The following is a 22679-nucleotide window of genomic DNA, read 5'->3' on the forward strand; positions in this document are numbered from 1 at the left end:
ATAAATCACAATGTTATATTTGATGCAAGGATGACCGCTTTACTCTTCGTCGTGTAGTATTCACAACTTCGGTATTTTTATCTTAGGTTTTTGTTTAAAATCAGTCGTCGGATTCGCAACGAAAGCGTTACTAGTGCCGTGCACACGGCCATCTTTGATTTGATAGAATAAACATAATAAAAAGTTGGACATTCTACCTTTGGTGCAGTGCCAAATGCAAAACCTTCAGTCGAAGAAGTGAATTAAAAAAAATAATAAGAGAAATTATGAATTGGTACGTAAACTTTTGACTGTTCAAAAGTCATGCATAAATCATGAGTAGTTGCTTCGGTTTGAGACATTATTTTATAAATTGAACGCCTGCTTCAGTTTGAGACATTATTTCATAAAAAGAGAGTACAATCTAAGACAAATTTCGTTCCAAATACATTGCTTCCGTCTCAAATGATTTCTAAAACTCACTCCGTGTTGACAACCTTAAATCTTGGATTGTTTTGCAATCTTGAACCATTCAGTGTGGAAGGATCCAGGCATGTCGATCCTCTCGTAAGTATGCGCCCCGAAGTAATCTCTCTGAGCTTGAACAAGATTGGCAGGCACCCTTTCTCTCCGGTAGGTGTCAAAATAAGCCAGACTAGTAGACATACCTGGGGTACTTACTCCATAGTTAATAGCAAGGCAGACAACTCGACGCCAAGCTTTTTGGCGTTCCAGAATCTCCTTTGCAAATTCTGGGTCCACCAGAAGGTTTGACAGCTCTGGATTCCGATCGTAAGCCTTCTTGATACGATCAAGAAAGATCGCACGGATAATGCATCCACCCTTCCATATCCTTGCAAGCTCACCTAACTTGAGATCCCAACCTTTCTCTATGCTTTTGGCTCTAATCAAGTTCATGCCCTGTGCATAGCTGCAAATCTTTGATGCATAAAGGGCTTGCCTTACATCATCAATCAACTTTGCCTTATCCACAGGTTGGTTGTCTAAGATCTCGCCAAAGGAGCTTGACTGAAAAACTTTGGCAGCTTGGACTCTCTCGTCTTTCAATCCACTAAGGAACCTCGAATCTAGAGATGCTGCGATTGTTGGAGCAGCCACTGATAACTCAGCTGCTTGCTGAACAGTCCATTTACCAGTACCTTTCATCCCGGTCTTGTCTAAGACCTTGTCCACCAGGTAACCCTCACCCTTATCGTCCTTAATTCCAAAAATGTCTGCAGTGATCTCAATCAAAAAGCTAAGAAGCTCTCCTTTGTTCCATTCAGAGAAAACCTGTTGTAACTCATCATTAGATAGCTTTCCTACAGATTTCAGCACATCATAAGCTTCAGCAATCAGCTGCATGTCTCCATACTCGATGCCATTATGGATCATCTTTACAAAATTGCCTGAACCTCCTTTACCAATATATGTAACACAGGGGCCACTGTCTGGAACCTGGGCAGCCACTTTGAGGAGGATGTCTTCTATGTTCTTGTAGGCTTCATATGAGCCTCCAGGCATCATAGAAGGTCCATGTCGGGCACCTTCCTCTCCACCAGAGACTCCCATCCCAAGATAAAGAAGACCAAGTTCTGCCATTGCTTTTTCTCGCCTCTCAGTGTTCTCATACCACTCATTACCTCCATCAATTATACAATCACCAGTCTCCATGTGAGCAGAAAGTGTTGCTATGGTTTGGTCTACAGGTGCACCAGCTTTCACTAGCATAATGATGACACGAGGCTTTTGGATTGAGCCGACAAAGGATGCAGGGTCATGAAAACCATAAACAGGGAGGTTTCCTTCAAGTTTGGCGCGCTCAACAGTCTCATCAACCTTGGATGTGGTTCGATTGTACACAGAAATAGGAAAGCCTTTCTCAGCAATGTTCAGGGCAAGGTTTTGGCCCATGACAGCAAGTCCAGCAAGGCCAATTCTTGTGAGAGCCATTTTACCTGACCAGGGTCATTGGATCGAAGAACATTGGTTTAAGAGAACATAATGACTAAAATCTACCACAACAAAGATTAAAAAATAATTGGAAATGGAGCTACTGAAAAAGATTCACAAAATAGAATTTAGTGTGATCTATCAGAAAACCTTCGGCAAACTCAATCGATGAATAGTCAAATACAATATGAAAAATGAACTCCAGCTGGAATGGACAATATAATGACACATAATGTTATTTTTCATGACTTATTGTTTATTCTCTCCATGACACAAATAGTTTTCCAGTTTTCCTTATAATTGGAAGGAGATGGAACATCAAGATGATGGACAAGAAGAAAGGGAAACACCAGAAAATCAGAGGCTTATCAGCATTGCACGGGGAGAAAAAAAGAGTCAAAGCATTCCAATTTATCATACTCATCTTAGATACCCTGTTGTCTTGTGCAGAATTTAAATTCCCAGTTTACATGAGAATAGGTAGCTCAGATCAAAGAGAAGATTATATCTAACTAGTGATCCAAACTAAACAAAACAAAACACGATCTGTAATGTGATGCGTCCCTTGCCAACAGAAGACATCACGTAAAACTTTGTTTATAGATCCATGAGAAATACATCAGACTAGGGCTTCTCAATCAGAAAAGCAAGCAAATGAACCCACAAGAAGGACAGATCTAATATCTTCCTAAACAAAATGTACAGTAATTACTAATCGTCTAGAAGACAATCACTGAAATCCAAATAAACATCCAACTTCGTCAAAGCAAAAGGATGTGGTTTCTTTTACAAATACCTAATTTGGAGGAGAAGATGGCTAGTACACCTAACTAGACACAGTAATGAATTCTTAGGGAAGGACAGAGCTCCAAATGATTTTCTCCAAGCAGTGAAAACAAGATACGACAAACAAAATTCAATATCAACGTATGTTCTTCACAGATAATTCGACAAGCACCTAAAAGCCACATCTTCGAAATCTCCGTATCAGTAACATAGGATCTAGCAGAATTTTCTAGATCCAAAAAGCTTGGATCTTATAATCAGATTCTAATGCAAAAAGAGTGTGAAAGCTTGTGATTCAAGACTAAATCTAAGCCGTAAACAAAATTGGCCATTGATGGGGATCCAAAACAAGATAACATTTTTATCATCCGCAACGGAGATCCAAAACTAAAATTGCTTTCTTAACCAAAAAGACACTAATAAAAATGAAGACATCATAGATCTAATCAATCAGTAGAAAGCATCGAAACAAACAAACCTTCAGGTGTTCTTCTCCTCCCGGGGAAAAATACCAAAACTTTTCCTTCGTTTACCTTACAATCCTTTCAGAGATAACGAAAGAAGAAGAAGAATTGAAATAAATTATATAAAAAAGAAGAAGAAACGGTAGGATTCTTTTCATATTGGTGAGGTGGGTAGGTGGCTCTCGAGGTCTCGTCACCGCACGTGACCATAACCCATTAGGTGTTACGAATCACGTGTTATTTATTGACCAAAGCCACCAAAACTCGGATTAGTTCATGTATAGCTTCTCAAATCCGACTCCACCTCTTCTACGGTAAGGAAAATAATACGGCTAATTAAGTAATTTAACTCTTGTCAGAGAAGGAGTCGAATTAAGTAGCTCGAGCTATATATACCCAGCTATGATCCGATCCTTCCTCCCCGTACAACCAAAACGCAATCTTGGATATAAGAGAGAGAAAGAGAGAGAGAGAGAGGGAGAGAGGGAGAGATCGATGGAGACTTCTACTTGTAGTAAGAAGATAGTCCAGTTGAGGAGCTCAGACGGCCAGCTCTTCGAGGTCGATGAGGAAGCAGCGATGTCGTCAGAGATCCTCAAGAACATGATCGAGATGGGAATGCCGAGCCCCCTCCCGCTCTACGAGGTGGACGCCACGACGCTCGCCATGATCGTGGAGTCCTGGAACCGGCGGCTACAAGAGAAGCGCGGGGAGATCACGGAGGCGGAGCTCGAGAGGTGGGAGGAGGAGGAGCTGCTCAAGTCGAAGGAGCCAGACGGCGATGCAATCTGTGTCCTCCTCGCGGCGAACTACTTGGAAGATGAGCATTTGATTGACCGCGCCGGCGAGGCCATCGCCCATCACATCAAGGATATGACCGTGGAGGAAGTCCGCGACTACTTCGAAATCGAGAACGACTTTGAGCGGGAGGAGGAGGAGAAGGTGTTCCAGCAGAACGCCTGGGCCTTCCATTGATCCACTACTACTCAATTTACTTCATTTTTTTTTTTTTTTTTAGTTCAATCTCTTTTTTTATTTGTTAGATCCTCGGAATAATTGTTTCGAATATATTGAAGTTTAATAATAATTCTTTCTTTTTTCTAATCTCGTCTTATTATGTTTTACAAAGTTACAACAAAACTAATTGGGCTGGGCCTTGGCTTAGGCTTAATTGGACTGGGAAGAATAAATTCGCTATTTTTTTATTTATTTATTTTAATTAAGAGACTGTTTATAAAACAAATTCGCAATCTTGGGCCGCAAGTATATTGAGTGGAGATCACCGCTGATAAAATAAAATCAACGGCTATGAGTGCTTCACTTCTTCACGACTACTCCCTCCCTTAAACCCTACGGTTTTTTTTATCCCCCTAAAACCTTCTTTCCCGAATTCTTCGCAGCTTGTCGATCTCTCTTTCCAAGGCATGGTTAGGGTTCAAGCCACCGTGGTTTCCGCCGCCGTAGCAGCGGCGGCACTCGCGGCGGAGAGGGCCTACGCAGATGGGCCCTTCCGTTTCCCCACCTTCTCCTCCCCGCCGCCGGCGGCGCCACTGCAAGAAGCTCCGGCAACCGCCCCTTCTCCGGAAGAGCCGGAGAAGAGAGAGGAATCTAAGGTTCGGAACGACAATCCGAGGACCACGGCGGCGGGGTTCGATCCAGAGGCACTGGAAAGGGGCGCGAAGGCCTTACGGGAGATCAACAAGTCTCCCCAGGCCAAAAAGGTGCTATCTTGGTTCTCAAATTTGCTGCAAATTGATGTCTTGGTAGATTTGATTGTATGAGACGATGGTGGTTTTAATGTTGGTGAGTGGATTTAGGTGTTCGAGCTGATGAGGAAGCAAGAAGACACGCGGCTGCAGGAGTTGCAAGTGAAGAAAGCGGAGTTCGAGGCGTTGCAAGCTCAGAATGAGACCGTAGGTTCATAATTGTTGTAGCAAAACGTTTAACTACAATATTGCTGTAATTTTCCTTTGTCATCATCTCAATGGATGCCCTTTTTGTTGGATCGTGTGGGTTCATTACAGTTCTGATTGGTTTGCTAACGCAATTAGAATACATTTTTCTATTTGATGTTTGATCGGTCCAGCTATATATATGTTTTTGTCACTAGTTTGGCAACATTTACTCTTGGTTAGATTAAACTTTGACAACTGCATTTTGATTGGAATTTAGTGTGGAAGTTTGATATTATACTACCCTTCAGGACAGACAACGGGTAATTTATGAGGAGCAGAAAAAATTAGTTCAACAGCAGGCACAGACAAAGGCGCAAATGGCTCGCTATGAGGATGAATTAGCAAGGAAGAGGATGCATGTATGCTGTTGTTTTGATACTTTTCTCCTTTAGTGGCTTTTTCTTTGGGTATATTATAACAATTCCTTCTTCTTTTTTTCCGGTAGGCTGAGCATGAAAGTCAAAGAGCAAGAAATCAAGAACTTGTGAAAATGCAAGAAGAATCATCAATTAGGCAGGAGCAGATACGTCGTGCTACGGAGGAACAGATTCAAGCCCAGCGAAGACAGACAGAGAAGGAGAAGGCAGAAATAGAACGTGAGACTATCAGAGTGAAGGCTTTGGCAGAAGCAGAAGGAAGAGCACATGAAGCAAAATTATCTGAAGATGTGAACAGGCGGATGCTGGTTGAGCGGGCAAATGCCGAGAAAGAAAAGTGGATTTCAGCAATTAACACTACATTTGAACATATAGGAGGTATTGACCTAGTAAACAGAAATAGTTCCAAATCCATTACTTAAAGAAATTAGCTGTTTTTTATGGTGTACTATTTCATGGCGGCAATGTTTTTGCTTATTGGGTACTTGAAACATTTTGTCCCCTTAGACTACTATCTTGATATCATCTCTTGTTTTCCAATTGCTGCCTTGAGTACCTTTAGGTTGATTGGCAACAACTGTTTTTGCCACTTGGTGAAAGCCCAGAGTCCTATTCATGGATAGATGAATGTTTTGTGTATGCAAACTTTTCCATGTTGTCTTCTACTGGATTTTCTTTGAAGCTTTTCAATGACTTACATGTCACTCTTTCTGGATTCTGTTCAGGTGGTTTACGGGCAATATTAACTGATCAGAATAAGTTAGTTGTAACTGTTGGAGGTGTGACTGCCCTTGCTGCTGGTATCTACACAACAAGGTATTACATTAGCAAAAGTTTGGATTTTTTTTTTCTGTTCTCTTGTTTCTTAGTTTTTCATCTGACTATATTGCATTAGTTGCATGCTTTCTAGAGCTTATGAGGTGCGCATTACCTTTTGCAGTAAAAGAAAAGTAGAGATAATAATTAGCTTTAACATATTTTACATTATGAGAAATGAAGCGCCCATAGCATGAAATTTTTGTTTTGTTTCAATTTAATCATATCTGATCTGAATGATGGTCAGAAATGTGACCACATGTTAATAATTTTCTCTAGCATTTACCTCACCTTACTAATTTTTGATCCTCTGTATTTCCTTTTTTTTTTTTTTGGGTTTCTTCTAATTCTTTTCTTGCATGCCCTTTCTTGCAGAGAAGGTGCTAGAGTAGTTTGGGGTTACGTCGACCGGATTTTGGGCCAACCATCTCTGATCAGGGAGTCATCACGAGGGAAATACCCTTGGTCGGGCTTCTTTTCTCGTGCAATGAGTTCTGTGTCAAACAAAATGACCAAAGAAACCAAAATGGGAAAGAATGGAAATGGTTTTGGTGATGTTATTTTAAATCCTTCCCTACAATCGCGAATTCAACAGCTGGCTAGTGCCACTGCAAATACAAAAGCCCACCAAGCCCCATTTCGGAACATGCTCTTCTATGGCCCTCCTGGTACAGGGAAAACAATGGCTGCGAGGGAGCTAGCTCGGAAATCTGTATATGACCTTTCATATGTGACTGGTAATTATGAAATTTATGTTTTTATGCTCTCTACTAAATGATTGCTTTGATGATTGTCAGGGCCTGGATTATGCCCTGATGACTGGTGGGGATGTTGCACCCTTGGGATCACAAGCAGTCACCAAAATACATCAGTTGTTTGACTGGGCCAAAAAATCTAATAGGGGTTTGCTCCTTTTCATAGATGAAGCAGATGCATTTTTGTGCGAGTAAGTGATAATGCATTCGATACATTCTAGTCAGAAAGAAATCAAAATTTGTTTTCTGTATTGAGCCGAGTGAGTGATCAATTGATAATTTGCTGGTCTTCTATTATTTGAACTACCACCATGAAGTTGCATCAGCCTTTTCATTTGCTAATACTTTTTGAAATATTACAGCTTCTTTTAGACAATTCTCTGCTTTCTAACATGGGCTAGTTTGAACTTTGAACTTTGAATTATCGGGGTTCGATACTCCTGATGAACTTGCGACTTTTATGAAAATTATCTTGGAAATTTCAATGAAGGAAAGACTGAAATATATTTATATTTTTCAGGAGAAACAAGATGCACATGAGTGAAGCCCAACGGAGTGCTCTTAATGCCCTTCTTTTCCGCACAGGAGACCAGTCCAAGGACATTGTGCTTGCCCTTGCCACCAACCGTCCTGGTGATCTTGATGCTGCTGTTGCTGATCGTGTTGATGAGGTCCTTGAATTCCCTCTGCCTGGGGAGGAGGAAAGATTTAAATTGCTCAAACTCTATTTGAATAAGTATATTGCCAGGGCTGGAGAGACCAAAAGAAGTTGGTTGAGCTTGTTTCGTCGGCAACCACAGAAGATAGAGATCAAGGGTATATCAGATGATCTAATCAGGGAGGCAGCAGTAAAGACTGAAGGGTTCTCTGGTAGGGAGATAGCTAAACTGATGGCCGGTGTACAAGCTGCGGTTTACGGAAGCAAAGATTGTGAACTTAACCCGGGTTTGTTCCGTGAAGTGGTAGATTACAAAGTCGCAGAGCATCAGCAGAGGAGAAAGCTAGCTACCGGTGAGCAGGGAGCTTAGAGTGTTTTTTTATGTCCTTGTGCTGTACTCGTTTATTTTTTGACTGTTTAATTTACTATTTGGCAATTGCTTCAGAGAAGCAGGTGAGTATCTGCTTCGTCACACATATTATCATTTCCCCATCCAAGGGATTTTGGTAGATTTGTTGAGCATTATGTTATGTTGGCAAGTGGTCATCAATATTATAACATATACCATGATAGACTCATCAAGGTTCTTTACAGGATCTATTTTATGGATAAGCTGTGCCACATTGGTTGTTAATACTGCACACTTTTAAAACCGTTCTTAGTGTGTTCTTGGGTAGCAATTCCTCTTGATATAGATCCTTAACAGATAAAAAAAGCGAATTGTGCTGAGCATAATCTTGTTTTGGAAAGGTTATTGTGCTGAGCATAACCTGTTGATTAAGTAGGACATGAACCCAGAGTTCCCGGAGATATCGAAGCATTGTTTGAAAAATATTACTTCTGCCATCAACTCGCAGATATTTTAATATAACACTTTTCTTTGATCCCACCCATGTTAACAAAAAGCACCACGTTAGGAATTTTGATCGAATTCTTCAGCAAAGTAGCCAGAAGCATCAGAGTAAATAGAAAGGATCGAAGACAATCCAAAAACTAGTTCTCCAGCAGAAAATAAATTTCTAATGCTCCCACTTGAATTAAATAGTCAAACAATATGGCTAAACTTATCTGTACTCATCAAACATTGGCATAGCTTTTAATGTTGGAGGATATTTTACTTTTGACAAACAAAAGTTGATCGACAAAATCCATGTATAAGCCGAATTGTTCACATCGATGAAAGCAATATGTAACATGAATTCCTTATCTTCACAGCCCTTTAAACATCTTATGATTCCTTATCTTCGCAGCCCTTTAAACATCTTACGATAAGAAAATATTAAAGCGTTGTAGAATATATATAAACTTATTCTAGTATAATGAGGCTTATACTAGTTTAGTAAATAAACAACTTATCTCAATACTGACAGTAATACCTACTTCTCCCGAGATTCAGGAAGAATGAGATAGGAGTAAGCCAAAATGAAGCACAACTGGAAAGTATCACCGATGTTCCTCTGAGCTCAGCTCATTCACCTGCACTTCGATTTTCAGCTGCATTGCATTCTTCCAGCAGAGTTACGATATTATGCTCAGGGGCACTAATGGATGGCAATATGACTCGTCTAGGTAAGGGAGGCCGAGACTTTGTTCCACTGGCGTCAGATCCTTCCTTCACTACAGGCAAGTCCGTTCGAACCCTTGCACCTACTGAAGACATCCGTTCCTTCCATATCCTCCCATCCTGGTATTATTCATCAATAAATCCAAATTCATTGTAAAGATATGATCCTTAATTGATGCAAAGTATTGTAGATGCGTTCGCATTTTCTTTGATCAGTGAATTCCCGAGTCAAGAGATGTGTTTGGAAGAGTCAACTTTTGCAAGTTCTCATACTAGGTGATTTCCATTTTCTCCTCTTATATCTATCACTTTTGAAATGTACCACACTACAGAAAGAATCACATATCATCAGAATTGATGGATTTTTCAGAAGTTAAGCCATCTGAAGGTTATGTGAGAGTACTAGCAAAAAGGAATGAAGATATAGTGACCTTTTACCTTTTTAATTGTGAGAACTAGTGGAAAAAACAATGAAGTGGATTAGAAGAAACTAGCATCCAATTTTCAAGAGGTTAAGATGATTTTACCAAAAATGAAGATGCAGTGATTCTTTCGATAAGAAGTAGAATATAGATTAAAAACTTGTTGTACTGAAAAATTCAGATTCAGTACTAGTAGAAAAAGAAAAGGATGTACATGCTACCATCATATGCAGAAACTCGGGAAAAAAATAGGAGTTAACTGTAACAATTTGCAATTTCTGACAACACGAAATGTAAAACAACATAATTTTTTTTTCTTTTTTTGTTAAATAATGTTTCAGAAACTAAAGTTAAAACAGATCTTGGCAAGTGCGAAATCTAGTGAAATGAAAGTTTTTTCATGTTCAGATAGTTGACACTTCCACAAGCCTGATGAAGTAAGTTGATAAGTAGATGTCTAATCTATATCCATAGAGTGTAAGAATAAACGAGACAACAACTAGAATTATGAACCTAAAGCAATCCTATCATACAATTTCAACAACTAACAAGCAGAGAGACCAGTGTTGAAATTGAGTCAACTATCTCATGCCTATGTGAGTGAGAGATTGTAAAATGAAAAGAAAGGTGTAATTATATCAGAGAGAAAATCTTGTCAACTTACATTCAGTATAGAAGGTTCTGGTAATGGACATTTAACCGGTTGATCACGGTTTAGAGGTTCAACAGGGTGCTCAACTGGCTTAAACTCAACTGCCACGTCAATTCCATGAGCAGCCGCATCAGTAACAACTGGATTCGATCCTCCAACCTCTGCACTGGGTGGTGCCAATGTTACCCCTATCTCCTGCAAAAATTAAGTTCATATAAATGTCGAATGAGCATTAGCTTGCATCCACTAATGCAAATGCATGAAAGCCATAACAGAAGGTGAAAGAAGCTGCTTTTCCCTTGACACAATGCAGACATAAATCTTTCACTCAATGTTGTTCGCATTTAAAAGCAGTCATGGTCGGGAAAGAGCAAATCAGGCATCTCACTTTCAAGAAGCTTAAGCTCAAAGATAACTTGATAAATCATTAGATGGAATTCACAGTACAAGAACTCATGAAAACAACAAAACTTTTAGCCCCACTTGATATACAAGATGCGCTTTTAGTTGATTGAGGTGAGCTACTAGCTAATCGACATCCGAGCATAGAGCTTTTAACCAGACAAAGAACAAAGAACACGAATATTTTGCAATGTTGAGATGAAAGCAAGATATAGGAAATCCAAAGCATCAAAAGATACCACAAAGGGCAAAGAGTAAAGCAGGAATAGAACAACTAGACAAGATTGGCGAACCACTTAGAACAACCCAATAAACTTAAACTAATTTCCAATGTCTAAGGAATTACCAGATAGATCAAAATCAGTAGATTATGGGCAGGCACTATAAAGAGCAGGAAGCAGATCTCAGATGAAAACAAAATCAAGTATTTAACCCAAAAATTAAAACACAGGCAGCTAGCTACAAAGGAAAGCAGACTTCACCCATCAGGAAAAGATATAAATCTCCAGCCAGAAATTCTCAAAACACAGCAACTAGCCAAATTGGAATTTAGCCCAGATACAAAAACTAACAATTCGAGACGAAAAGACCAACCATCACAAAATCTTGAGCAAAAAGACAACCCAACATCAAGAATTACAACATGAAGAAAATCTTTCCTAGAGAAATCACAAAACAATCCAAAAAGTGGGTTTCTTATTGGGAGGTCCGAAGGGCTTACAGCTGCGCTCTGAGTTCTCCGGTGACCGCTCCATCCGCCGGAGAACCGGGAGAAGATTCCCACCATATCTTCCTTCTTTCTCGATCTTCCCTGTCTCTGTCTGTCTCTGTCTCTCTGTCTCTCTCTCGCTCTCTCTCTCTCTCTCTCTCTCTACCTCGCGCCTTTAGTTGATGAAGGCGAAGGAGAAGCCGCCATGGTGGGAATAAGCGGTGACCCGAATCGACTTCGTAACCTCAGCAAACGATGAGCGAGAGATCTGCTCACCGCCCCATAGTAATAGTCTGTAATTTTGTGTGGAGGTGAGCGTAAGGCAGAAGACATTGGGAAAAGGATATATAGAACATTAGGACGTGGTTAGTTTACTCTATTCGAGCTTTCTGTGTGATTCTTCCGCACGGTAGAAGAACCGTTGAAAATGATAGAATGATGGACTAATTAGTGCGGGCTCCACGTTAATTTCATTGGTGCCACGTGGCATTTTTCTTTATTTTTTAAGTACAGGATTGAATTATTATTATTACTATTTTTTTTACTACCAATTCCATATACATTCCATTCAAATTCTACGATCTTAAAACAAAGAACTGGCTATAGTTTTATCACGATGTTCTTCTACAGATCTTAAAACAATGTTGCAATTTTAGTCCTGAAGATAAGATAAATTCAAAGTATTAGAAAAATTCAATGCACGATAACTATTATCACCAGAGCAGATAGAGGCTGATATGGCAAGAGAGTGAGTGCGATTAAGGTAGTGAACACGATGAGTTGAATAAAATGTCATTTTCTCTTACTAATAAGTTATGATGTTGATATCTCCTCTCGATAAAGAGGACTTGATTATAATAGTATTGACATTAGCCCAGACGAATGAGAAAGCGAGAGTGAGCCCAAAAAAAAAGGATTAAGAGAGAACGGAGAAAAAAGGAGGAACTAAAAAAAATTTAAAGAGAAGAAAATAGGGAGGAAGTTAACAATGAAAAGAAGGGAGAAAACATTGAGAGGAGGAGCATTAATTACCTATCTCATTGCTTTTGAACAAGGGGGGTATTTTGAGTGGGAAGAGTTGGAACATTAAGATAATTAAGAGTTACATTAGTCATAATTAAGTTGCCATTAACATTTGCCAAATGGGCCCAGCTAACTAAGGGACATGACGTCCACCTAATGGACGGTGGATGGTAGCATCAGTGGGTGCATATTTTAGGAAGATAGTTTGTCTTTTACGTGACTCCGAGTTGTGCAAAAGGTAGTAGATTTCTGTCCCTTTCTTTTTACGTGCAATATTAAAACAGTAGATACGAATTAGCTAAACTAAGATCACCATCTTGTCATCTCTTACGCTCCTAATCTTACTAGTATATACGGAGAGATTAATATGATAAGATCCATATCCGAGAAATCTTGTCGGATCGTATCGGGTTTGCGGATCCGCAAATTGTATGGACGAACCCGATAATTTGAAAACGAAGTAAAAGGGACACTGACGAATCTACCCTACCTCAAAGTCCTTAGGAAAAAATATTTGGGTGGCATTTAAGGTAAATTACGAGAATCTGAAGGACAAGTAAAGTGTTGGAAGAGGAGAAGCTACGCGTGTTAAGCAAGCGACCGCCTTCCGCATCGAGTCCTTAGAAAGTAAAGAATAAATAAGAAAAAAAGAAACCGCAAGTCCACCTCACTCCACTGCCCACTCGTGAACCCACTTTCCGGAAATCTACCAGAAGAAGCGAGAAGAAAGATGCAACACCGCGGCGATCCAAACCCCTTCGAAGAAGAAGAAGAAGTCAATCCCTTCTCGGTAATCCTCATCGATCTTCATATCCCTCTGTCTCTTTCTACCAACCCTTTTCTGCCCTAGTTGTCGATTCTTTCTAGACGTTTCTTTTAATCGCTCTTGATTTAACGAAGCTATGGTAGTTCTGCTGCCGAATCGGCTAATGTCAGTGTGCGAGTTCTTGATCTCGGTAGTGGAATCGGGGGAATCGATGTAGAATGGAGAAACCCTAGTTATTGATGTATTGCGGCTTAGATCTGGAAGAAATAAGAATGATGAGATGTTTGGTAGTTTGGTTGGAATTTTTATTCTTTTGAGTGGTTTAATTCTTTTATAGAATGGCGCCGGTGCTGGCTCCAAGTCGCAGTTTCCTTTTCGGCCATCTGAGCCTGTGGGTTTCGGCAATAAGCACGATGCCACTGTTGACATACCGCTCGATACGGCTAATGTAGGTATTCCGTGAGCAATTGATACATGCATCATTCCTGGGTTTTAATGGATTCGTTTCATTGGATTGTGTTTTGGCATTTGCAGGATTCAAAGAAAAAGGCAAGGGAACTTGCTTCATGGGAAGCAGATCTGAAAAGGAGAGAGATGGTTAGTCTTCAGAACTGCTTAAAAAAAAATCTTTTATCACTTTTCTTGCTGCGCGGTGTCATGATAATAGAAACAACAAAATTATCTTTGATTGTATTTGCTCCAACTGCTTGTCTTAAGGATATACATATATGGTTCGATTTCTATTCCTTTTGTTATTTTAATTATTTACACATTAGTTCTTTGCTACTGAAGGAAATTAAAAGGAGGGAGGAAGCTCTAAAGAGTGGTATGTAGCAGTATTCAATGCATTAAACTAATTCCCGACAAGTCTGTTTATCTAATATGTAGCTCAATATTTACTTTGTTAATTCAGCTGGTGTCTCCATGGAGGACAAGAACTGGCCCCCACTTTTTCCAATCATTCATCATGATATTGCTAAGGAGATACCAATCCATGCTCAAAGGTTGCAATATCTAGCATTTGCAAGTTGGCTAGGTATGTAGTTGACTTACTTTGTGAGCCTTACTTGTAGTATACTGTCGAATGATGAGTTACAATATTTTTCATCCATGTCTTCATGATTCTAGGTTATAGTTTACTTGGTCTTCTTGCTTTAAATTTGTCCAATAGTAAATATACATTGCCATTTTTGTAGAGCTGCATCCCATGGCAATCATGTGCCTAGTTGTACTGATATGTACATGAACATGTAAGTCTAATATGAAGGCAGCAAGTTATCTTATACACTAGTCATTGTTTTTCAAATTACCATGAAAGTAACTCAGTCAGTATTACTTTATTATTTGTAACATCTGGTGCAATCTTTGGCCTGTGTAAAGCCCAGAGGGTTCAAGTATTTAAACAATTAGTAACTTTGCGCCTTGATTCTATCATGATATGTAGCTTTAGATTATACATGCTTTATAGATGAGATGAATCCCAAGATTAGATATTTTTTCAATCCTCCATCTATACTTGCTGAGTGCGTTTGATTCTATGATTAAATAAGAGATGATAAGTCATCCCTAGGCCTATTTCAAGGTATAACATATTCCATTGGGTTACTAGTCCCATATTATAATTTTAATCTACTGTTTGGTTTATACTTATGGGATAAGTAAACAAAATTACATTATTATCCTCAATAAAAAAAATAGTAACGTCAGTTACTATTTTAAACTATTATTTATTATCTCAAACTTAAATTATATTATATTAATTATAAAAACTAATCACGTTGAATTCAGAATAACCAGAATTAAAATCAAAAGTAATACAAAATAATAGAATTAGTTATATAAAAATGTTTAATAATAAAAAGACAATTTTTTTAATATAGCAATACTTTAAAGAAATATAAAATATAAAATACTAATAAAAATAAAATTAAAATTTGAGTAATTAAGATTGTTAGTTTTGTTATTTATATATCTAAATTTATTATTTCTTATATAAGGGCAATATAGTAATAATGTTCTTATTCCTCCACGTGATATATATCATCCCACCCCCTAGGAGGGATGCTATATACCTGTTTTGGGAGATACGGCATCCAGTTTGGACTTCTAATCCCATATATTAATTTCATATCAAATATGAGATTATGCGAGACCTACAGGATAACTAATCTAATCCCATATTAATTTTACCAGCTTGATCCAATGTTTATTAAAATGGCAGAAACCCTCTAAGAATTTCAGTAAGAACTACATTTTTATTTAGAAGAATATCTTTTGATATGAATTTATATGTCTTGTCCCAAGTTTTTTTAATATCCTACTGAATACTAAAAACTGTAGTATAACTTTATTTAGTTGGATAATTTATAACACTTATTCTGCAATGTTGGCAGGAATTGTCCTCTGTCTATCATGGAATCTCCTTGCTGTGATGGTCTGCTGGATTAAAGGGGGAGGTAAGCTTAACATCTGCTTTTTTTCATTTTTGTTTCTAGTTGCTTATGTGCATGCTTGCTTGCATTTATGTGGTGATTAGGCACATTAAAATTTATCTTTACTTTTTCATAATTAACAAAAATATAAAACCTTCAGTTTGCCTTACCCAAAGTACACTGATCCGATTAGCATTATTCAGAACATCATGTGATGATAACTTGATTAAGTTGTTTTTTTTTTCTCTTTTTTCCTGCAGGTGTCAAAATTTTCTTTCTTGCAACTATATATGCTTTACTTGGAGTTCCTCTTTCATATGTCCTGTGGTACAGGCCGCTTTATCGTGCAATGAGGTCTGTTGTCAATGTTTAATAATGTAGGCTGCTACTGCTTTCCACATTTAGTTGTATGTTGTCCTACCTAGGCTTGTCTGATGTAGTTACTGCCTCAATGGTACTAATTGGTATCAAATACTTCATTCTGTTGATAGCTGACAGGTAAAAATGAAACACCACTTCGTGATTGAATCACCTGGAATTGACTTGATTCCTCCTCTTTTATTTATTCTTCTCTCTCTTTTTTTTTGTTAAACAGGACTGATAGCGCTGTTAAGTTTAGCTGGTTTTTTCTTTTGTACCTGGTAATTTTTTATTGACATTGTGCTGATAATTTCTTATTTTCTTAGTATTAATTCTGTATAGGGTATCTCAACTTAACCTGCTGATATTCTATTTCTTACTGCTGCAGCTCCACATTGGGTTTTGTATCTTTGCTGCCATTGCCCCTCCTATTGTTTTTCATGGAAAATCATTAACGTAAGTGATCATCTTATTTTACTAATTCTTATATTGAAGTAGCTATTGTTGGTTTGGAGTTGACATCTTGGAGTTTGTTTGTATTTCATCTTTGTGTAGTCTGGTTTTGAGTTCCTTCAGATTTGATAGAAGTTAGTGGAAACTGATATCTTCAGATTTAATTTGAGCATATTCTACACCTGGAACTGCTTTTCTTATCTTAAACTTGGCCACCACCACCTAGTTGTTGAAGGTTTTCTTATTGGCTTTCTTGTCACCCTTTCAACTCTCTGAAGAAAAACTTAACCCAATTCTTACTAGCATTTGACTTTAAGTACTTAATGCATGTGCTTATTTTTCTCTTATGGATGAATCTAGGGGAGTTGAAGTTTCCTTATATCTTCAGTACTGATGCAAGGCTTTATTCTGCTTGCAGGGGCATCCTAGCTGCAATTGATACCTTCTCGGATCATCTGATAGTGGGGGTAAGTCTAATTGCTATTTTTTCATGAAGAAAACTTTGATCAACTAATAGTATATGGTGATGGTATTGAACATTAGGCAATTACTTTCTTCCTGCTATTCCTAGACATTGTGTCTCTATAGCACAGTAGGGATTGTATGTTACAGACAAGGCTCATGATTACTGTCTCTTTGTTATGGTTCACTAAGATATTCTCTTTGCTTCTACAAGACCCTTCTATGAAGGGAAATAAGAATATTTTGTACACCGCTACGCCGCAAAATTATAGGATGTATATTTCATACTCATTGCTGGTGACCATGTAAAGAAACATGGATATTTCCGTCCTGCATTTGTGACTGAGTTTGCCTGTGAGTATGGTTATGTATGAGGATGTGAGTTTTGTACTGCACTTATAAGCGCATCATTTGTTATGTTACAGCATATAAGCTTATGAGATATTTGTACTGATGATGTATATCTAATCATGTAAATTTATTTTATTCATATCTGTACCTTTTCATTCTTTATGAGCTTATGAGATTGTTCATAGATAAAACTTTCTGTATCTATTACTCATATATCAGAGTTCACTTTATTTTTTTGCACAAGTCTTTAACAAATGAATCTTGGTGCAATTGCAGATCTTTTACTTGGTCGGCTTTGGTTTATTTTGCTTGGAATCACTTTTGAGCCTGTGGGTACTTCAGGTTTGTGCTAGAATCCTATCACTCCATGATATATGAAAAAAAAAAATCATATCTAACATACTTTGGCATGTTCAAAAAAGAAATGCAGAAATATGTAATTCTTATCTGATATTGCACACATATAAACCAGACAATTGATACCTTGAGTGCTCAGTGAGACTGGTTCACCATGCCAAGTAGTAATTATGAAGTAGTGTGGGAAGTTAAGAAGAGCAGCATGTTGTCATGGCATATGCTGTGCCCAATGCCCCCTCTGCTGTCACGTTCTGGCATGGGCGCTTGATCCAGAGATTTTCTTTTTGTAGTTTTTGCCAATCAAATTTGGTTAAGGAAGAAGAATGTTTGATCTCATTCTCTCCTAAGTATAGCCCTTGTCAGCACATGAAATATGTCAATGATTTTGTGAATATCCCTAAAATTCATGTCTTGTGAGCATCTCAATGCAATTAATGATATTGGCTATGAACTTGTATACCGTTAGCAACCATGTATGAGCATCATCTGTCTTGTTCAAGCATAGCTCCTAGTTCCAAATTTCAGAAATAAGGAAAGTGGTGCAAGAAAATTGAGCAACTCAAGAAATGCATTGGAAATAGATTCTAAGTGCATGTGAAATCATTCTTTGTCATTAGGAAAATATCCCCAAGTTTTGTTGATTTTATTGTGACCATCACTCATTCACTTGTGAGCACCAGTATGCTGAAACAGCAAATGTTGAAGGATAGTTGACCTTGTTCCCTTAACATTAAACAGAAGTCAGTTTCATTTTTTTTCTGCTAACATCATTTGCTTCCACAAATTCTTTCTTTTGTATGCAAACATTGCAGATTGTCTATAGGAGCTTATCATGCATATATTGAAGTCAATGCTGATCATCATTCTATTTCTGTGTATGCAGAAAGTTTATATGTATTTTAGAGGGCACAAATGAATCTGCTGCTCGAAGAAAGCTTGGAAGATCCATGTCAGCATCCTGGTCCTTGAGTTATGTGGATATACGCTGTTATTACTTGCTGTTTTTCCCAGCTGTTTCCCTTTGTTCGGTTAGAAATTGTTTGCAAGTTGATAGAATATGGGTTTTAAGAGTTTTGGCAGTAAATATAGTATCTGTAATTGATTAATTAAGTTTTCCCTTTTATTCTATTTTTTTGACTCAAACTTTGTTTACCATGTTGACTGAACTGAACTTGTTGGGAACCCTGTTTTCTGTTTTATTCCGTTTTTGAACAGTAATAGATGCTTTTAAAATTTTGTTATCTAGAAATCAGGTCAAACCAATGAGTAAAATGGGATATATTGTTGTGGTGCGGTTGAAGAAAGTAACATTTTGGACTTTCGGTAATAGAGTTATAGTTGTGCTCAAAACTTCAAAAAAATTTAGCGTCACTTCTCATATGAGCTATATCATTAGCCTCGTAGAGTGCTAGGAGTGCGATATATAGGAAGTCGAGACGGTGAAATTTTAGAAGCGACCCTGTGGACTTAGCAGGCATTGTATCTATCCATGAATTTCCATAAATTATTTGGCAGGTTGTTGTATTCCCTCTTGGAGCTTCAGCAGAAATCTGGCTTCGGACAATTTCCATTTCCTAGACATAGATATCACCGAGAGGGAGGGGAACAAATGTGTGACTAGTTCAACTATCACCGTATGTACTGCAATACTCTACAAATGCCATGTCAAGAAGCATCAATTAGATGCTCACTACTGACTGAATGATCTGTTGGAGCTGTTGTGGAAGTCAATTAATTAGCTCAATCAACTCACAGGAATATATTAGACGAGCCACATAATGTTGTCCGATCGCACTGCGCAATTAGCTACATGATCAAGCAGGTCAGAGGAGAGCAATGCAAGGTCCTACTCTCCTAGCTTGTTGCAACCATAGGCTTCTTGTTTTTTGTTAATTTGTTTAGGAGCTTACATTTTCTGAGGTTGCTTATTCCAGTTTCCAAATAAAAATGGTGACTATCAGTTTGAAGAATGGGATTGGGACCCCCCCCCCCCCCCCCCCCCCCCTCTCCAAAAGCATCTCTTGAGGTACGTATCCACTTCAACACCCACCCTTCATTCCCTCATCTCTAATCAGCCATGCTTTTATTGCCACGTGGCATGACCATATCTAGATCCATGGAATAACCACCAAGCTTTCTCCATGCATCCCCTGCCCGTCATACCCATCACCTAATCAACAAGGAAGTCATACATACGACGCTAGGAAAATTATGCAAAGAATCCCCCAAAAAGAATTTTTTTTTTAAATACTTCGTTTTTCTTTTCTTGACTGCAGAATGAGATGGTTAATAGAGTGATTAAGCTCATCCAACTTATCCTTAGTTGTTGGACCTCAATAACCTCCCCAACTTTGTGTGCACCCAGTGGCATTATCAAACAAAATACATCTAAAATAACCACATATACCGAGGCAATTAAAACATTTTTCTTTCGAAGAAAAGAAAAAAAAAAAGAGAAACAAAACAAGCTTTCAGTTACTCCCCCTTGATCTCATCAAAAAGAAGAGGACACAACACCATCCCTCTATCTTCTTTCTTTCCTTCCTTCCTTCACTATCAGAAGGCTTGAAGGGAAAGAAGAAGAAGCCACTTCTGAACCCCCATCCAAGATGGCAATTTGCGCAGTCTACAGCACCCCTTCCCTCCACTCACCATGCTCCATCTCCAGCCCGACAAAGACCCACTTAGGCTTCCACCAGAGGCAGGTAATCTTCTTCACCAGTGGAAGGATCAGAAGAAGAAGTGGCACCAACAGCTTTGAGGTGTCATGCTCTGGCGAGGCAAAGACAGTGGTGATTGGTTTAGCAGCAGACTCAGGGTGTGGGAAGAGCACCTTCATGAGGAGGTTGACAAGTGTGTTCGGTGGTGCAGCAGAGCCACCAAAGGGAGGGAACCCAGATTCCAACACATTGATCAGTGACACCACCACAGTTATATGCTTGGATGACTACCATTCTTTGGATAGAACAGGGAGGAAGGAGAAGGGGGTGACTGCTTTGGACCCAAGGGCCAACGACTTTGACCTCATGTATGAGCAGGTCAAGGCACTCAAGGAAGGGGTTGCTGTCGAGAAGCCCATATACAACCATGTCTCTGGACTTCTCGACCCACCTGAACTCATCAAGCCTCCCAAGATCCTCGTCATTGAAGGACTCCACCCAATGTGAGCTTTTCTAATCTCATTCTCTAAATAGCCACTTATTTTTTTTTTCCTTTTTCTTTTTCTATCTGAACAGAAGAACCTTTCTTTAATATGATCTTGCCATCTCCTAATTTAATAATGATCAAGTTCCTTTTTTAAATTAATTAGAGTGATGCTGAACTGAAGAATTAATCATTTCGTTCATGTCGAGAAAACTTTATCAAGGCATGTAAGAGTTACATGTAAATCATCATACATACTCATAGATTTATGTCATCCATATTATGAATTCAGGTATGACCAGCGAGTGAGGGATCTGTTGGACTTCAGCATCTACTTGGACATCAGCAATGAGGTTAAGTTTGCATGGAAGATTCAGGTCAGTCAATTTCTTGGAACCATTGCTGGTTTTATTAGCTTCAATCATCAAAGTGCTGAAACTCACTCTGTGAAATGGCAGAGAGATATGGCAGAACGTGGACACAGCCTTGAGAGCATCAAGGCTAGCATTGAGGCCCGGAAACCCGATTTCGACGCTTATATTGGTACTGTAAATCTCAATCACCATTGTTATCTTCACTGTGAAAATTTTCATGCAACACCTTAATTATTGTATATTATTTTAAAATAAAACAATGTTCTTTTCCTGGCAGATCCACAGAAGAAGTATGCTGATGCAGTTATTGAAGTTTTGCCAACTCAATTAATTCCTGATGATAACGAAGGGAAGGTTTTGCGCGTCCGATTAATAATGAAGGAAGGTGTGAAATATTTCAGTCCAGTTTACTTGTTCGACGAAGGCTCGACGATCAGTTGGATTCCATGTGGGAGGAAGTTAACTTGCTCATACCCCGGCATCAAGTTCTTCTATGGTCCAGAAAGTTACTTCTCTAATGAGGTAATTATCTTTGAAGCTCATACCTAGTTTTATGGTACTTTTAATGCTGTAATTCTGTAAGAGAAGTAATATGTCAAACCATGCACTTGGAGTTTATTATGTTCCACACCTTACATTTTCAACCATACTGTTGGAATAGTCTGAAAACCCTGGAGCTTTTGGTGAATAGAAATGAAATATAGGTTTAAAGGTTCAAAGTAGACAAGTTGATAATGCTCGAATAAGCACAAAATGTGGCAGTGTTAGATATAGTTTTCAAGTTTGGCCTAATTCTGTGTGTGAAGCAAGATCAAGCAAACTTATTTGGAGCTGCAGGAAACTTTATCCGGCTTTTATCCTTTGGTTGTTAGGTCTCAGTTTTGGAGATGGATGGGCAGTTTGACAGATTAGATGAGCTCATATATGTGGAGAGCCATCTGAGCAGCCTCTCAACAAAGTTCTATGGAGAGGTGACACAGCAGATGTTGAAGCATGCAGACTTCCCTGGGAGCAACAATGGCACTGGTCTTTTCCAGACGATTGTCGGATTGAAAATACGAGATCTCTATGAACAACTCATTGCTGAGAAAGCTGCTGCTCCAGCTGAAGCAGCTAAAGTTTGATTTGCTCCACTTTCGGAGGGCATATCGAAATTTTCAGTCTCATGTTATCATCTTAAGATTGGAGCATTAATATTTACACTTCTTGTTATTCTCTTGGATTCTGTAATATAGGGGGGGAGGAAAGGACATTGCAAAATTATCAGTTTCTGTAGAAAGTAAAGCAATGCCTGCCTGCCTGTCTGTCTTCTTAATCCAAATAGACATCATATTGGTCACGAACTGTCCAAATAGGTATAAGTTTCAGTAGGCCTTGCAGAGTTGCCCTCAATCACAACTACTTAGAAGATTATACATCCATTCGAGAAGTTGTACTGTTATTCTACTGTACTGTACTGAAAAGG

General features: G+C 38.6%; 6 protein-coding genes across 6 annotated transcripts; 4 read left to right on the forward strand and 2 right to left on the reverse strand.

Moving 5' to 3' along the window:
- Positions 1-326: 326 nt before the first annotated feature.
- On the reverse strand, positions 327-3355 carry LOC140762935 (6-phosphogluconate dehydrogenase, decarboxylating 1-like). The gene is made up of 2 exons (XM_073100921.1): positions 3197-3355; positions 327-1937 (listed from the first exon to the last, which is right to left on the reverse strand). The coding sequence occupies exon 2, from the start codon at positions 1930-1932 to the stop codon at positions 478-480; it is 1455 nt and encodes a 484-aa protein (XP_072957022.1). The 5' UTR covers positions 1933-1937; positions 3197-3355; the 3' UTR covers positions 327-477.
- A 322-nt stretch (positions 3356-3677) lies between these two features.
- LOC140762637 (SKP1-like protein 14) lies at positions 3678-4157 on the forward strand. The gene has a single exon (XM_073100509.1). It carries the CDS (start codon positions 3678-3680, stop codon positions 4155-4157), a length of 480 nt encoding a protein of 159 aa, XP_072956610.1.
- A 375-nt stretch (positions 4158-4532) lies between these two features.
- LOC140763841 (uncharacterized) lies at positions 4533-8351 on the forward strand. Its single transcript, XM_073102206.1, has 8 exons — positions 4533-4903; positions 5000-5095; positions 5386-5496; positions 5583-5892; positions 6240-6330; positions 6706-7042; positions 7128-7276; positions 7606-8351. Exons 1-8 carry the CDS (start codon positions 4607-4609, stop codon positions 8111-8113), a joined length of 1899 nt encoding a protein of 632 aa, XP_072958307.1. The 5' UTR covers positions 4533-4606; the 3' UTR covers positions 8114-8351.
- A 447-nt stretch (positions 8352-8798) lies between these two features.
- LOC140762821 (uncharacterized) lies at positions 8799-11804 on the reverse strand. Its single transcript, XM_073100777.1, has 3 exons — positions 11505-11804; positions 10394-10576; positions 8799-9427 (listed from the first exon to the last, which is right to left on the reverse strand). Exons 1-3 carry the CDS (start codon positions 11568-11570, stop codon positions 9212-9214), a joined length of 465 nt encoding a protein of 154 aa, XP_072956878.1. The 5' UTR covers positions 11571-11804; the 3' UTR covers positions 8799-9211.
- A 1340-nt stretch (positions 11805-13144) lies between these two features.
- On the forward strand, positions 13145-18937 carry LOC140762304 (secretory carrier-associated membrane protein 6). Its single transcript, XM_073100024.1, has 12 exons — positions 13145-13305; positions 13619-13729; positions 13816-13878; positions 14074-14107; positions 14195-14317; positions 15675-15737; positions 15974-16067; positions 16309-16354; positions 16462-16529; positions 16945-16993; positions 17616-17681; positions 18580-18937. The coding sequence occupies exons 1-12, from the start codon at positions 13246-13248 to the stop codon at positions 18610-18612; spliced, it is 810 nt and encodes a 269-aa protein (XP_072956125.1). The 5' UTR covers positions 13145-13245; the 3' UTR covers positions 18613-18937.
- Positions 18938-20175: 1238 nt separating this feature from the next.
- LOC140762303 (phosphoribulokinase, chloroplastic-like) lies at positions 20176-22553 on the forward strand. Its single transcript, XM_073100023.1, has 5 exons — positions 20176-20859; positions 21133-21217; positions 21299-21383; positions 21492-21736; positions 22087-22553. Exons 1-5 carry the CDS (start codon positions 20306-20308, stop codon positions 22336-22338), a joined length of 1221 nt encoding a protein of 406 aa, XP_072956124.1. The 5' UTR covers positions 20176-20305; the 3' UTR covers positions 22339-22553.
- The last annotated feature ends 126 nt before the right edge of the window (positions 22554-22679 follow it).

The sequence above is a fragment of the Typha angustifolia genome, chromosome 7, assembly GCF_048772165.1.
Source record: "Typha angustifolia cultivar Huaian chromosome 7, ASM4877216v1, whole genome shotgun sequence".
NCBI lineage: Eukaryota > Viridiplantae > Streptophyta > Magnoliopsida > Poales > Typhaceae > Typha > Typha angustifolia.

Excerpts from the sequence above, each read along its gene's own strand:
- LOC140762637 (XM_073100509.1), top strand. The coding sequence starts at position 3,678 with ATGGAGACTTCTACTTGTAGTAAGAAGATAGTCCAGTTGAGGAGCTCA.
- LOC140762821 (XM_073100777.1), bottom strand. The coding sequence starts at position 11,570 with ATGGTGGGAATCTTCTCCCGGTTCTCCGGCGGATGGAGCGGTCACCGG. Across the intron at positions 10,577-11,504 it reads GGAGAACTCAGAGCGCAGCT|GAGATAGGGGTAACATTGGC; the intron begins GTAAGCCCTTCG and ends TAATTTTTGCAG. Across the intron at positions 9,428-10,393 it reads CAGAACCTTCTATACTGAAT|GATGGGAGGATATGGAAGGA; the intron begins GTAAGTTGACAA and ends GAATAATACCAG.
- LOC140762303 (XM_073100023.1), top strand. The coding sequence starts at position 20,306 with ATGGCAATTTGCGCAGTCTACAGCACCCCTTCCCTCCACTCACCATGC. Across the intron at positions 21,384-21,491 it reads CGATTTCGACGCTTATATTG|ATCCACAGAAGAAGTATGCT; the intron begins GTACTGTAAATC and ends TTTTCCTGGCAG. Across the intron at positions 21,737-22,086 it reads AAAGTTACTTCTCTAATGAG|GTCTCAGTTTTGGAGATGGA; the intron begins GTAATTATCTTT and ends TTTGGTTGTTAG.
- LOC140762304 (XM_073100024.1), top strand. The coding sequence starts at position 13,246 with ATGCAACACCGCGGCGATCCAAACCCCTTCGAAGAAGAAGAAGAAGTC. Across the intron at positions 13,730-13,815 it reads TACCGCTCGATACGGCTAAT|GATTCAAAGAAAAAGGCAAG; the intron begins GTAGGTATTCCG and ends TGGCATTTGCAG. Across the intron at positions 15,738-15,973 it reads CTGCTGGATTAAAGGGGGAG|GTGTCAAAATTTTCTTTCTT; the intron begins GTAAGCTTAACA and ends TTTTTCCTGCAG.
- LOC140763841 (XM_073102206.1), top strand. The coding sequence starts at position 4,607 with ATGGTTAGGGTTCAAGCCACCGTGGTTTCCGCCGCCGTAGCAGCGGCG. Across the intron at positions 5,893-6,239 it reads TACATTTGAACATATAGGAG|GTGGTTTACGGGCAATATTA; the intron begins GTATTGACCTAG and ends GATTCTGTTCAG. Across the intron at positions 7,043-7,127 it reads GGGAGCTAGCTCGGAAATCT|GGCCTGGATTATGCCCTGAT; the intron begins GTATATGACCTT and ends GATGATTGTCAG.
- LOC140762935 (XM_073100921.1), bottom strand. The coding sequence starts at position 1,932 with ATGGCTCTCACAAGAATTGGCCTTGCTGGACTTGCTGTCATGGGCCAA.